This window comes from Mustela putorius, unplaced genomic scaffold (assembly GCF_011764305.1).
Source record: "Mustela putorius furo isolate JIRA1106 unplaced genomic scaffold, ASM1176430v1.1 tig00537227_pilon_pilon_pilon, whole genome shotgun sequence".
NCBI classification, from domain to species: domain Eukaryota; kingdom Metazoa; phylum Chordata; class Mammalia; order Carnivora; family Mustelidae; genus Mustela; species Mustela putorius.
The window spans coordinates 32,705,556-32,720,904 of record NW_025422368.1 but is presented as its reverse complement, the minus strand read 5'-3'; the positions used below and the strand labels follow the sequence as shown (position 1 = coordinate 32,720,904).

Below are 15,349 nucleotides of genomic sequence, written 5' to 3'. Positions count from 1 at the left end.
CCGTAGCATGTGTCACACTTGCTAGAACCCCAATGCCCCAAATCCTTTGACCCCAAAAGAACTTATACTCTAGTGTTCCTACCATCTTTCCTCACGGTCATCCTCACCCAGAACAAATTCCATGGTCAATTATTAAAATCACTCCTTGGCTCTTCTCTGCTGTCTTCATTGTACTCACCTGGCAAAATGCCAACCCTTGTTAAATCGAACTTTCTACTTATTCTGTGCCTGCACCTGCACAGTGAGTATAACACAACAATGCTGAATGATCTCATGTTAAATTCATGAATATGAACCTCAACCAGGCTGCTGTTTCCTGACAATCAGACTGCATTTCCTTAGGTCCATGGTAACAAGTGGGGGTAATTTTGACCCCAGGGACATCTGCCAATGGCTGGACACACTTTTGGATGGTACAAGTAGAGGGGAGGAGGAGAAAGGACTCAACTATCATGTCGTGGGGAGAGGCCAGGGCTGCATAAAACATTCTATGAGGTACACGCCAGTCTCCTACCACAGAGTATTACACCGCCCCGTGTCCACAAGATTCAGGTTGAGAATCAGCCCTAGGCCACGTTGCTGCCCACTGTTAGATGTGCATGTACTCTCTTCTTTGTCTGCAAACCTCCAACACTCATTCCCCAGTTCCCACCTGGAACTGATGATCTCACTTTCCTAATGTCCAACAAAATAAAGAAGTTAGAAGAGAACCTCCATTACGTTCCCTCAGTGGTTCTCCTTGACTACTGGCACTTTCCCCTCGCACTCTGCCTCCCTCCTCTTCCTCCCTTCCTACTACATTATGGATCAACGGTTTCTACACTCCTAAAGCCTACCCCTCTACGTGTGCATATTTCCCATCTCCTCTGCCCATTTAAATATTTCAACAGTAATTTCTCTACTTCTCTAGGCTATCCATCTTCCTCTCTTACTGAATCATTTCATCAGCATGCAAACACATTTTGTATTATTTTGATACCTTTCCTCTTCCCTGTAAGCCCTTTCTTGACCCCATGTCCCTCTCAGCTACTACCCATTTCTCTGCTCCCCTTCTTGTTAAACTCCATGAAAAGTTAGTTGTTTATACTCACTAACTCCCATTCTTGTTCTCCAATTTCCTCTTGAATTCATGGCTAAAAAAAATGGGCCTTGGGCCCCATCCCTCCACCACATTTTGCTAAATTCCTATGGTCAGTTTCTAGTTACCATCTCATTTAACCTACTGGCAACAAACGACGAAGAAGATCGTTCCTTAAAATCCCTTCTTTCTGTGGCCTCTAGGACACCACACTCACCTGATTTTCTTCCTGTCTCACTGGCCTCTCCTTCTCAGTATCCTTCTCTGATTCTTCTCTTCTGCCCAGTAAGGGCACAATCCTGGAACCTCTCCTCTGCCAGCACTCACTCCATTAATGATCGCTCTGCCGTTTAAAAGCTGATGACTCCCCAAATTATTTCTCCAGTCCAGACCATTCCTCAGGACTCTAGACCCATATATACCAACCCTCTACTTGATAATATTCATTCAGATGTCTATTAGATAGCTCAAACAGAACGTGTCCAAATCTGAACCACTTCCTAAAGCTTGCTTTTATGCTATATTTCCCAACTCGGTTGATGGTAATTCCATTTCTTCAGTTCCTCTGGCAAAATGCCACGGAGCTCTGCTAGACTCCTCTTTGGCCTCTGTTACACCCAATCATCAGCAAACTCTATTAGGCCTATCATCAAAACACAGCAAAAACCTAGCCACTTTACTCCATTTTTTCTGTGACGAGCTCTGTCTGAACCACCAACCTAGTCACAGGTGGCCTTCCTTCTCCTCTTGACCACAGCGCCCCTTGCTCTTCTGTATTCAATAGAAAAGCTAACGTGATCTTTTAAAAATGTATGTCAGATAATGCAACTCTCCAGCTCTAAGCCTTTCCAAGTAATACAAAGTACTCCCAGTAAAAGGCCTTAGATGACCATTTTCTGAAGTAACTCTACTGCTCTTGAAGACCTCTGCTCTAGCTAACGGCTTCCTTGGTGCTCTTCAAAATTAAGGGCCTGTACCTAGAATGCTTTTCCCTTATGAATCCATTTTACTCACTCTTTCCCTCCTTTATAATTTCCACATTTAAAATTGCAACTCCCTCCCCATCAGCACTTCCAATCCACATGGCTTTATTTTTCTCCAAAACCACTTATAATATTCCCTATCAACTCAATCATCTACCTCTCTCCTTTCATCAAAATCTATACCTGAAAACAGATTTGTGGTTGCTTTGTTTGCTTTACCTGAAATACCTAGAACAGGGTAGGGACTCAATAAATATTCGCTGAATAAATGAATGACTAAGGCATTCTGCTGAGGTTTTTCAGTGAGAGAGACTTTGAAAAGCATCATATACAAACCCCTAAAAGAAAGAGCAAAGAAAATGGAGGCCACAAGAGATCTGTTGAAATCACAGTTTTAGCAGAATTTAGTTAGAACTCAATTTCCTGACTTTCAGTTCATGGCTGCTTTACGATCAAAGTCACTGAAACTACCTTCGATCAACTTATACATTATTGCTTTCCCCAACCCATTTTATGCTTATGGGAAAGATGTATATGCAAATATCTTTATGAGAAAAATGGGGAAGAAATTAATGTAGGGGAAAGAGAATAATGTACTTGTGTATTAAAACATATATATATACACATACACATTCTATATAATTACATACATAATATACTTATTATATATATGCACACACACATTATTTGTAAATAATCTTTAAGTAGAGAACTGATATAGTAATTCAGTTAACTAATTAGCTCGGCAAGTGGCAATGACCAGGCCACTAAGGGAGCTTTTTGTGACAACTCTTTCATGATCTTTTTTGTCTTTTTTCTTTTCATTCCTCCCTTCTTTTCTTTTTCAGGGAGAACATTTCAGAGTGTTTGGTGTCCTTGAGAAATAAATAAAAATGTGAAATAACCAAATAGTTCTTTCAGTCTAATTTTTTTAAAGGCTTAGATATTCAGGTAACCTGGTGAAGTCAAAAGACAGCAAGAGGAGAGATGAAGGGCGAGGGGGGACGAGCGAAGGGGCGAGAGAGCACGAGAGAGAACGCTGCTGACTGGCTCATTTAAGTGACACACAGCATGCATTCCACTGGTTCGCTTTTTTAATTCACTTCAAACTGCCACACAGAATACGAGGATGTCTCAAAGGTGTAAAATGGACAGAGTATACCACACTAAAAGATTTATTTTCTTATCTATGAACGTAGACCCTGCATGATCACCTCTAGTTCACAGCATAACTTTCCAAAGAGTAAAAAACCCTCCTCTGCTGTGCTCTGGGCTTCTGGTTTCCATTTCCAATGTTCTAGCACACAATAACAAAGCAAACTGACTTTACACCTCTTTCTGAAATAACACTTCTGATTACAAAAGATTAAACCCAAATAAAAGGACTAACACTTCAAAGGAAGTGGAAGAAATGCAAAATACCTGAAGCATTGGTATCTTCTAAAGTGATAAGAGAACCTTTTTGAATCCTGTGATAAACCAATTTGAATAGCTTATATGACTCATGACTCCAAGCAGCCAGCTTAAATAGGCCTGTCTCTCTCTCTCACTCTTGCTACCTGTTAACATTTTAAAAAACAGGCATGTTGCCTTTTTCCCCTTTTAAGGCTATTTGGTAACTCTTTTCTTTGGAGTATCACTTTTTTTTTTTTTTTTTGAGTAAGTATCACTTTCCAATTCCTTCCATTTTATTTTTACCAGAAGTCTAGGTAGTAAGCAGAGAATGTAGGAAGTCTAAAAGGCTTATTTTGAGAGAAATCTGGCCATTGACAAATGTACATTTAAATATGTCTGGTTCTAAAAGACTACTGAGAAGGCCCAATGTTCATTTAGAAAAACCGTTCTCCAAAAACGTGCTTGCTCAGGAAAAAGCTATCATGAAAATAAGCATTTTATAAAAAGAAATACATTTAGTTAATATGAAACTATGCTTCTGAGTTATCTTTAAAAGGGAACTTTGTGTAGGGAAATGTAAACTTTTATTGTTAACAAAGAAACAAGTACAGATTTACTTCAGGGAGAGATGTATATGTTTTATATACCAATGCTACCCTTTTACTTATGAAAAACAGATTCAAAAATGATGAGTCACAATTATCAGGAGAGTTCTCTATCTTTGAAGTGTTCAAACTATGCCCCTTTCCCATTAGGTTATTCTTAGTTTCTCAGACTAGGACAAAGAACAAACTGTCCCAACCCACAGACTGTTCCAAACGGGGACTAGATGCCTATGAACTCTGATCTAGGCCTGGAAAGAGTACTGCAGTGTCAAAGATTACTGTGCTGACGTATCAAGGAAGGGAGATGTTATAAACTTGTGGTAAAAATGAAAAAAAGAACAGTCATTTCTGAGAGGGAAATTTTCCTTAGGGAAATCAGTAAAAATATTTACAGAACTTTCTCATCTCAAAACTATGTCTTTGAAAAAAATAAAAACATCTTTTAAAAAAATACACAAACATTTAAGAAAATTTAGTAGCACAGCATACTTCTACACACTTACACATTCTCACACACACAGTTGTTTTTGCTGCACAATTAATCATTTCTCTAAAGCTTCACTTTTCCATTACTTTTTGGCAAGGCTGGGATATGGATAAGAAGATGGTAAATCAGCTGTATTTCGGAGAAGAAAATAAGGTATAAAAGTAGACTAATGCTTATTGCATTTAGCCAGGATTTCTAGAACAACTAAACACTAATATACATATCTTCTTTTAAAAATTAAAAATTTATCAAAAAATGACCACAACTGAATAGATGCAGTTATGACTTATTGAGATGAAAAAAATGTCACATGAAAATGGAAGTAAAAGATTCGGTATTTACTTTAGAATCTAACCATCCAATGTCAGCTTTAAAGTTAATAGTTCAGGGGTGCCTGGGTAGCTAAGTGGGTTGAGCAGTTGACTCTTGGTTTCAGCTCAGGTCATGACCTCTGGGACAGGAGGTGAACCCCCACCTCAGGCTCTGCACTCAGGGGGAGTCTGCTGGAGATTTTCTTTCCCTCTTCCTCTACCCCTCCCCCCACTAAAATAATAAATGAACCTTTAAAAAAATAATAGTTCAACACTTGTATTTGGCAGAAATGAGATTTGATAAGAAGACAAATTTGGGAGTCATTCCTTCTCTACCAATATGGACAATATTAAAAGAGATGGAAATAGATTGATCACTGACAGTAAAAGTAAGTTTATATGGCGGGAAGAGCCCAGAACTGAGCCCTAGGAGACGCCACATTGAAAGACCAAAAGAGATGCTTTATACATAAGCATACCCGCACGTTCATGTGCATAAATACATATTGAAGAAGTTATCTTCCTGGCTCTAATTTTCCAAGAATGTTTACATGTCCAGGATAGGTAAAGCAAGGTAATTTTATAATATATATACAAACATAATTTGAAGATAAAATAAAAAAAATTGTCTTAGAATTCCTTTCAAATTTCAAATTTCCTATACTGCTGTTCAACAGTATAAACAAGGATAATCCAAAGTTTGCCACAGTGTCCTTTCAGCTTTCTAAAATCTGTTTTTTCACAGAAATTATTTATGTAACATATCAAACTTAGTGTTACGAACATATGAAGTTGAAGTGTAAAGCGAATAAAACCTGAATTTGGAGGGAATATTTGAAACTGGTATTGGCAGGCTGATTGTGTTAAGTGAGTGTGTGTGTGTGTGTGTGTGTGTCGCAAATATGAGGAAGAGGAGCAGGAAAACCATGATGATGATTCCGATGATGATGGCAGCAAATATTTGAACTGCTCATTATTGGTCATATTGGTCAAAAATCAAAGTTTTTCAACCTCAGCATCACTGACATTTTGGAGCAGATAATTCTGTTGTGGGGGGCCGATCTGTTCTTTGTAGGATGTTGCTAAACAGCCCTGGCTTCTACCTGTTAGATATACCAGCAGCATCCACCTGGCTGTGAACAAAACATTCCTCCAGTCAATGCCGGATGTTCCCTCCCGGAAGGCGGTATGACCATCTCTGGGAGAGAACAACTGATCTAAATGATTTATATGTACTATACCTCACTAAATCCTCACAATCATGCTATGAAGAAGAGGCCATCATTTGCCCTCACTGTTCGAACATGGAAGCGGAGAGAGGATTATTAAATTGTTGAAGGTCAGTGGCGCTAAGTGGTGTTTCACTCTACCAACTCAAGTATGTTCAGCTCCAGAATCCATATTCAACCACCACAATAGATTGGAATATGTGTACGAATATACACAATGAAACAGTGGAGAGAAGTTCCCGCCTCTTAGAATTACCTGAAGGACAAGAAACTAGATGAAAGTGTTTGCAATCCATGAAGTAGAGGGCAGGTATAAAGGGTCAGTATTTATATTTAATAATGTTTAGTACCCGTAGAACCAACAATATTTTACTTAGCGATGCTTCTCATTCATGGGAGAAACTGCAAATTGTTGCCTCCCTCGGAAACTTACGGTCCACGGGAAGTTGTTTGTGTCTCTGGTTATCTCGCACGATGCTGCCACCGCTGTCGCTGGAACTGCTGTTCTGACGAGTGACATTTGCCGGGATCTTTGGCACAGAAACAGGTGCTGGAGTGGAAGGAGGAAGCGGGACAGGAACAGGAGCCGGTGTTGGAGGAGGTGACGGAGCAGATGGAGTGTCAGTTGGTCGGGGACCATACTCCATCCTTTGTTTCTATAAAGACAAATCATTAATTTGAAATGGCAAAATTATAAAGCCTAGGCTAGGAAACATAATATACTTGACAGGACATTGCTGGCTATTTATTTGTAAACTCACCTGCAAATTCATAATAATTTGTGTGTGCGCACACCCTCTGATCTTTTATGATACAATGATGATTAAAAGTCATCTTTTAAATATTCTACATATTTGTTCAAATTCAAAATGTAAATTAAGAAGTCAAAAGATATATCAATAGCAAATAGTAGTATTAGTAATAGTAATAAATGTAAAAAAAGTAAAATCTGAACTTGGAATCACATAAGACCAGGGTAGGTCAAAAGATTATGATTATTTTATAATTTCCATCAATATTAACCTCTAATTACACTGGAAGTTTAAATGTCAATAACATAAAGCATTACTTACTCCTTAGTTTTAAAGTATGCTAGATTAAGTAATGTTTAATTATGCTGCTTCCATGTAGTTTGTTAAGAAAAAGGATAATAGCAGATAAAAGGACTATGTTTTAATATAAATAAGTAATTTTTAAATGCTATTAATTTTTTTAAGTCATAACACTTTCTGAAAGGTGAATGTGTCAAAATACACAATAACTTTCAGTAATTTCTAAATCACAATTGTTAGGGTATTAGAAAACTGTATCTTTGTGTATTCCCTATTAAACTCCACAGAAGAGTTAAAACTTTAAACAAAATAATTTTAAGTGATAGATTATTGCATTGTAACAAGTTCCAAATTCCCAAAAGGCAGCTTTTGGTTATTTTTTGGTTTGGGTGTTTTTTAGTAGAATCAAATATACAGAACAATGACTTATAATTTAGGTGAAATTTAGATACAGCACTAGCACAATTTTAGTTATGCTAATATTCAAAATTAACAGGCCTTTTGGTAATCTGGTCCTTTGGTTAGAACAGTATTTACTTCTAATTCCTAAATTGGCCCAAATATAAGGTAACGCTGATTTTAGAAGATACCTCCCCAATTTCCACAGAGATGAAAAATATAAAAATACATAACACACACACCATTTTAAAATCAAATCATTACTCAAAAACAGAACAAACAAAAACAACCAAAAATCACACCATCACTGTAGCTGTCTTCACAGCAAATGAGTAACACCTGTGGAAACCGGTATGGGAAGAAATCCTGGTTCTTCTCTGCTGTTTCTTTAAAAACTACCACTCGCCAGCCAGTGGGTGAAGAAAGTCGGAAAGGTATGAAGCAGGCCCGAGGAGAAGTGAATGGAGGGTTTCTAATGATGTTAGATATTGAAGAGAGGACAGGAGGGGGAAGGGAAGAGGCAGGGAAGTAACAGAGGGTAAGATTCCTAGTGCTCTCCAGGAAGTTAGATGGGCTAGAAACAGAGACTACTGACCCACTCAGCACTGGAGGCCTACAAACACTCCTAATATATTCAATAATAGACTTTTATTATTATTACTTCCCATAAAAGAACTTTCCTATATTTGGGCCAATAAGATATTTAAAAACAACCAAAGTACAGCAAAGATCACCAAAACATCATACTTAGCACACACCAAAGTCATCTGATTAATGTATATGCAATGTTCCCTTGACAAGAATATCCTTTGCATATGTAATTTCATAAAAGGTTAGTGAATTCTCACATTAGGATCTCAAAAGTGTCCATTTAAGTTATTGTTTTTAGAGCTTAAACAAACCAACAATGCCAGCAGCTCCGCACTCCATGATAGGATGCCAATTTTCCTGCATTCGTAAAAACAAGAGCTGCTAGTGTTCTGCCATCCATCAATACAACTGTGAAAAATGGGGTATGTGCTGTGTGTGACTGTCACCACTGAGCCTCGAGACAGGCTCACCAAATCTTGTGCCTTATTCCTCTGGCATTGCTATATCATGCAATTTTAGCTGTGTAACCTAAGAGAACAAGAGGCTTAAAACACACATATTTGATTAAAGAGAAGCCATATGAAAACTTGTCACGAATTTACTTGCATATTTTCCCCTTTTCTTGGTCCTTTCTTCCTGCCTCATGTTTCCAACCCATGGAATGAAAGGGGGAGGCAAGTGTTTCCTCAAATCATTAGAACCTGCCCCGAAACAGCAACCAAGGCTTTTCTGTGGAAACCGATTCCTCATTCTTGGCACGGAGGAAGTGGAAGGTCAGCGTGGACTCCTGAAATCACTTTTCTGTGTCCCTCCCAGTCCTCCACTCCCCTTCGCCTACCACCCCGTTACTGCTCCCCCCTTCATTATTTGTCTCTTGGTTATTTTTGGTTGGAGGTAGATCCAAATCGATGGCTCCTCAATACATGGGAAGTCTTAGAGAGCAGAACTACACCCTGAACTTTCTTCTCCTGAACCGAGTGCTGAAGCTCTACATCCTGACCCCCCAAAATCCTGACTGAACTCTTCCTGGTTTGCCCAGGACTTTCTAACTATTACACTGAAAATCCCACATCCTTAAAAGCCCTCAGCTGTAAGCAAACTGGCATGACTGGTCATCTTGATGGGGACCAACTTCTGTACAGGGACTGTCACCCTTTGAACTCTTGCCTTTTATTTCCCAGAAATATATTTAAAGTTCTGTTTAAAACAAAATCTCTTTCTCTCTTTGTCTTCTGTTTCTCTGAAAGGAGTCAGAATTACTAGACCCCATGGCAAAAGTACGTTCTTACTGATAATTAAGGTAGAATGAGTCACTTTTCTTTAGCCACTAAAGCTGAAATTCTCTAGGCTTAAAGAAAGTTATTCAGAGATAAGCTCTTGATTCATGCAAGATACTGCTTCAGAGGGGAAGTTATGCAAGCAAGCCCAACAAAGCCATTGAAATGGAACTGTTCTTAAAAATTTAACCTAACATTTTTCCTTTAAATTTGGTTTCTTTGGAACTCTGCAGTGGGGGGGGGGGGCACAGCTGGAACATTTGGAGGGTGTTAAGTCCAGAAATTGAATCCAAAATATGATATTAAAAAGAAGTGCCATGAGGGAACAAATGTGGGTTACCTCTGACAGCTCGCCAAGTAATTGCTATTAGGAAAATGGAGCAAATCACATCAAATGAGAAAATTAACACAGGAGATGGAACTAAAATAATATCAATTACAGTTCACATCAGATATCAGAACATATGAGCCAATTAGTTTTTGACAGTAAAATTACCTGCCCGCAAATCAACCAGTGAAGATGCTTGTAAATATATAATTAATTTCCATCATTCTTATCTAGCCGTGGAAACTAATTACATAGAATCATGCTACAGTATAAACATTATAGTGTATTTCAGTAACTATTTGTATATTAGAGTATTTTTAAAATATTAAGATGGGTTCATCTTACTCTTACAACTTATAAAGAATACAATTAAAGCCGATTAAATATAAGGCTAATTCCTCTTTAAAAGCTGACCTTACCAAAGGAAATATACATCAAGGTGTGTTTTAGTGAGCTTTAGGTTTAAGCTTGTAAGTGGTATAAATAAAATTTTATAATTTTGTACATGTGCATGTTGGTCAGGCATTACTATATACAAATAGTAACCATATAGGGTCATCTACATAACATGTACAGAGCTAAAGAGAGACAGCACGCAAGAGACAGGGAGAAGACTATTCCAATTGTTACAAGAAATACTTGGGAAAATGTCAACACGTAAGGCAGAGAAAGAGTAAGCATCCTTATCTAAAAACCGTGCCTCTAATTAATAGATGAATAGAATGTTCTGACATTAATTTTTAAAAACACATTTTTGGGGGGTTAAAAAAAACCCTTTTTACTATGAAAAATTTTAAAAATATACTAATATAAAATATATAGTACATCATATAGTATAGTACACCATATATTGTGATGAATACTCATTGCCAACATTTTGTCAATCTGTTTTTATCTATCCCCCTCCTTTTCTTTTACTGCTAGGCTATTTTAAAGAAAATATTTGAGGGGCAACTGGGTGGCTCAGTCACCAAGCATCTGCCTTCGGCTCAGGTCCTGATCCCAGGGTCCAGAGACGAAGCCCCGCATCAGGCTCCTAGCTTGGCGGGAAGCCTGCTTCTCCTCTTCCACTCCCCCCACTCATATTCCCTCTCTTACTGTGTCTCTCTCTGTCAAATTAAAAACAGAATCTTTGACATCAATTAATTTCAGTTGTATGTATTTTGGTATGGATCACTGAGAAGGTAATATTTTTACATGACCTACTTTTTAAAAAACACATTTTAAAGAACTGAATGAATATTATCAGGAAATTGGTCTGCTGGAATGAACCCATATGGAAACATCTTTAGTAAAATGGTCCCTGTCTGTCCAGCTGTATCTGAATTTCCAGACTGAGCTTGAAAAACAGAGCAATCATAACATGGGATGAAGTTAGTGCCGCTAGTGGTTTAAAAGTCGCCCACAGAAAATATTTCCATTTCTAATTTAGGGCTACTTAAACATGGATAGAGAAAAATACCGAAGGTTTATATCTAGACTGGATTGTGGAGATCATGAAAGTTGTTGACCCCCTCCACGTCACAGCTGAGCAAACCGGAGCCCAGAAAAATAAAATGTTTTCTTTAAGGCCACACAGCTCACCAGTGACAGAACCCAGGATCAGAATCCTGGACTATCAATACCTAGATTGGGGCTTTTTTCCATATTATCACAGTATCTCTTGCTAGGAAACAGAGAAGACAAGAAGCTTTCTGTTCAATTCACAGGACCATAATGACCAGATAATCATAATTATTTGCCCCTTTGTAGAGTAAGAGTATTTATAATAATAATAAGCATGTAGACTTAATAATAATAATAATAAATGAAAGACTTCTTTAGTCCAGGCGTTGAGTACACCAGCAATAATAGCAGGGAGGGGTTAGTTTCTGCTTCCCTACAGCTGAGAACTTACATGGGCAAAAAGGTAACTCTAGCAGCTCAACAGTCACAGTGCCAGAGGTCTGGGAATCAAGTCAAAAGAATTATCAGGAAACTTTACGTGGCAACTAGACTCCACATGGGGAGAAAGCACCCTGGATATCGATCTGTTGCCCAGCTAAAATACAACAAAGTCCTAGAATGCTCTACAACAAAAATGTTACCAACAGGTATGTCATTTATCTCCATTTCTCCAAAATCTCTCATAAGCACCTACTTCCTTTTCCCTGTTCACTAAACATTCACTAAAGATTCACTAAATCTTGTTAATGTACCATATCTTTCATAAATTCTTCATTACCTCCCTCCTTTTCATTTTTAAAATTTTGTGGAACCCATGGGGGAAACACATTTGGTGGGAATGGCAGTCTTTACAGAGCTGTTAAAAATCACTCCAAATGTGAGGATATTAAATAACCTAGACGCTCGGGGACTTCAGGTGGCAATTCAACACCTACTGGCTTCTATTGCCAGGTACTAGCATCCCTGCTATCAGAAGAGAATCTCCAACCCAAAGTGTGTGAACAAAGGCAAGTGCTGCCCTTGTGGCCCCCAACCCCCACCCCGGGGGACAGCCATGAGTCTTCACAGGACACACGGGGGTATAAAAAAGGAAGAGTCACAACTGTGCATTTCCACCAAGTTGGTGACTTGTCAATGCTACATAGAACAATTTACAGGTAATTCCCTTATTCCCACCACTCACAAAATGTCTAGTTTCTAAGTAAACTCTGTTACTTGGATTATTTTCCTAAATGATGAAAAAAAAAAAAAAGGGAAGAATTGATGAAATCCAAGGAATTGATGGGTAAGGCAGAAATCCCATTCTGAGGATGGTAACTATCAGATTAACTTTTATAACAGTACAATGTATGGTAAAACTATTCGGAGAAAATGTCCCTGAAGCATTCATGTAGTGAGAACCATATGTATATACAAAATGAGAAAATAATCTTTTCTAAGCCTGATTCCCCACGGGCTCTGAATCCAGAGTTGTAGGTCCCAGTCCTGGCTTCACGCAGCTGTGTAACTGTGGGTGACTTACTTTTCCATACCTCGGTTTTTTCATACATAAAATGTACCTAACTTCATTAGATTTGTGGTGGGAATTCAATGAATGAGTATTTGTGAAGTCCTTAAACAATGCCTAGCCCACAGCATGAACACTGGCCCCTGGCATGCTCTGCTTTGGAGGTAATACTATTACCTCCAGTAACGAAGCAATTAACCACTACGTATCTTTCTGCAGCCCAGTCCAGGGATCTAAAATGTTTTTGCAAGAAGTAGTTTCTTTAAATTCCTTCCAAATTTGATCTCAATGAATAGAAGATACCAGGGGAAAAGTATGTCATCCATTTCTAAGGAGAGGGTCACTGCTCGTCATACTCCAAGCACAAAGGACCAAAGCTGTGACAGACGGGTTGGAGGTTCTGATTCCAGACAGTAAGCTTTTATGGAAGATCTGCTCAGTGCTAGGCTTTCTGTCTTCCTTTTCATCAAATGCAAGATCCTGGTGCTCAATAAATATTTGGGAGGTGAATGAACAAAAAGATGAGTAAGACACAGAATTGCTTTTGGTTTGTTTATAATCCAGTGGAGTTCTCAAAGGCTAGGGAGTTAGATCACTGGAATCAACATAGATAATGTGGGACCTTTATTATCATTTTGAAATAAGCCACGGAGTTTTTCTTTAGATACTGTAGATGAAGGTAACAGATTGGCATATATTTCCAAGGATGTCCTTCTTTTCCAGCTTACTTTATCTAGTCATTGTGTGCTTGTTACAAATGCTTTGAAAAACAGGAATTCTTTTAGAGTAGGATTTATGCCAGATAGCAGATTGTCAAACCTACTTATTAAAATTTTACAAGATTTTGGTGGTTTTGTTGGGCTCAGCCCAAAGTTTTCAGGAGCTGTTAAAAAATAAACTGTTTTTAATAAAACCTTTAAAAGTAGGGCTCTTAACCTAAACACACACATACACACACAGCTTCTATAATGTTTCCACATGCATTTCACTGTACTCAGAGTTGCATCCAGAAATTTTTAGAAGACAGTCAAATAGTTTTGAAAAGTTTAAAAGGAAACAGCCCAAACAGGCAATATCCACACATTTCTATTTACATAAAGTAGCAAAACAAACTCCTGAAACTTGTGAGCACTTAAAAAATTTCTTGGTTGTGCCAAGGTTGATGAAAATATAAGATGAGGCTCTGTTCAAGGAAAGAAGGATAGAGTTCATGTTCTTAGAAAGTACTCTTCTTACCTTGGATGTGTATTAATAGTTTTGCTTCCGTTTTAAACAGAAGCAATCATTAAACAGAAATGTCAACTGATGGCTCAGGCCAAGGGTCAGAATTGAAGATAAAGATAAGACTGTACATAAATAGATGAAGGAGAAGAGGTTAAATTCACTAGGAAATCTCGGATGGGAAAAAATACTTCTAATTGATATTATTTGCAAGTTTTAGGTCTGTATTGGATTTGCTTATTCTTAGCAACTATGTGCACACACACACACACATACACCAAACTTGAATAACTGTTTTTAACTCTAAAATATAAATCTTGGCTCCTGCTCATAGAGAGGCATCTAGCGATAGCCTCTGAACAGTGTTTCTTATTGCTTCTCACAAGTTAATTGCTAAAAATATTCCATAAGTTCAAAGAATATATACTCTATACCATTTTAGGCATATATTTCAAGCATATACTCTTTAATATTGTTGAAGGCATTTGGTCTAAATCTCTACAGTAAAGAATGTAAACAACATCATTTATAAACCAGGCAGGAGCCTATGTCATGTCAGGTAACCACATCTCAAAATCAGAAAAGAAGTTCGGAAACAAAAAGGTATTCAGACTGAGTTAGAAAATTCACTTCAAAAATCCACAGGGAATGGAGTGGACCATACCTTGAATAACTCAAACTCCTTCTTTGGCATCAACAGCTAATGACAAATGATGAACATAAATTAAGTACATTATACATCCGCACATCCGACCAAATAAAACAAGCGAACAGAATTCCCACTGCCATCACTGTAAGGTATCAAGATACATAAATTGTACATAAATTTATTTTAAAATTTGCTTGACTCTTGGATTCTAATAAGGCTGAGGGTCACTCCAGGTAAGTAGAGGACTGGTACTCCACTTGAATGCTATGAGAAGCTAAAAGTAACTATAATGAATGGTCATGGCAGTAGGAGTATGATCACAAGTCTAGGTTTGGTGAATCTGTATCTTACTAAGCGTAGACCTGGCACGAAAATGAACTATTTCACTGAATATTTATTCTATGTTGCTTCTACTCATACTTATGACATTATTATGGGGTCATTTGTGGTCTTTTGCTCAAGATTCTGAAAATTAAAATTTTCCTGGGGGCACAGTAGAGAAGCCACCACAGGTTCAAAGCTATACATGAGATGTTCCCTCCATTCTGCCTCTGCTAGCAGACCCGACTCTAGAGATCCTATCATAGGTCAAAAATCCCAAGGGTTTAATAGTGAGTGAGTTCAGATATCAGGGTGAATGGGATAACCAGGGTCACCAAAGTCCTGAAACTGTGGCATATCACTCAAAACTTATTTATGATCAAAGAGAGACAACCTGCTACCCTATATCTTAAGTATATTTTAATCATAAAATCAAGACAGGAAAAATATTACAGTTCAAAGGAATACTC

The 15,349-nt window shown here is 37.9% G+C and overlaps 1 protein-coding gene across 6 annotated transcripts in view; it reads right to left on the bottom strand.

Annotated features, from left to right (window-relative positions):
* Positions 1–15,349, bottom strand: part of EPS8 (epidermal growth factor receptor pathway substrate 8) — a 181,575-nt gene that overhangs the window by 4,614 nt on the left and 161,612 nt on the right. For all 6 annotated transcript variants that reach the window (XM_045073347.1, XM_045073346.1, XM_045073349.1 and 3 more), the window contains one exon: positions 6,522–6,744. In XM_045073347.1, coding sequence (XP_044929282.1) covers positions 6,522–6,744 — 223 coding nt within the window. The remainder of the gene's footprint in view (positions 1–6,521; positions 6,745–15,349) is intronic.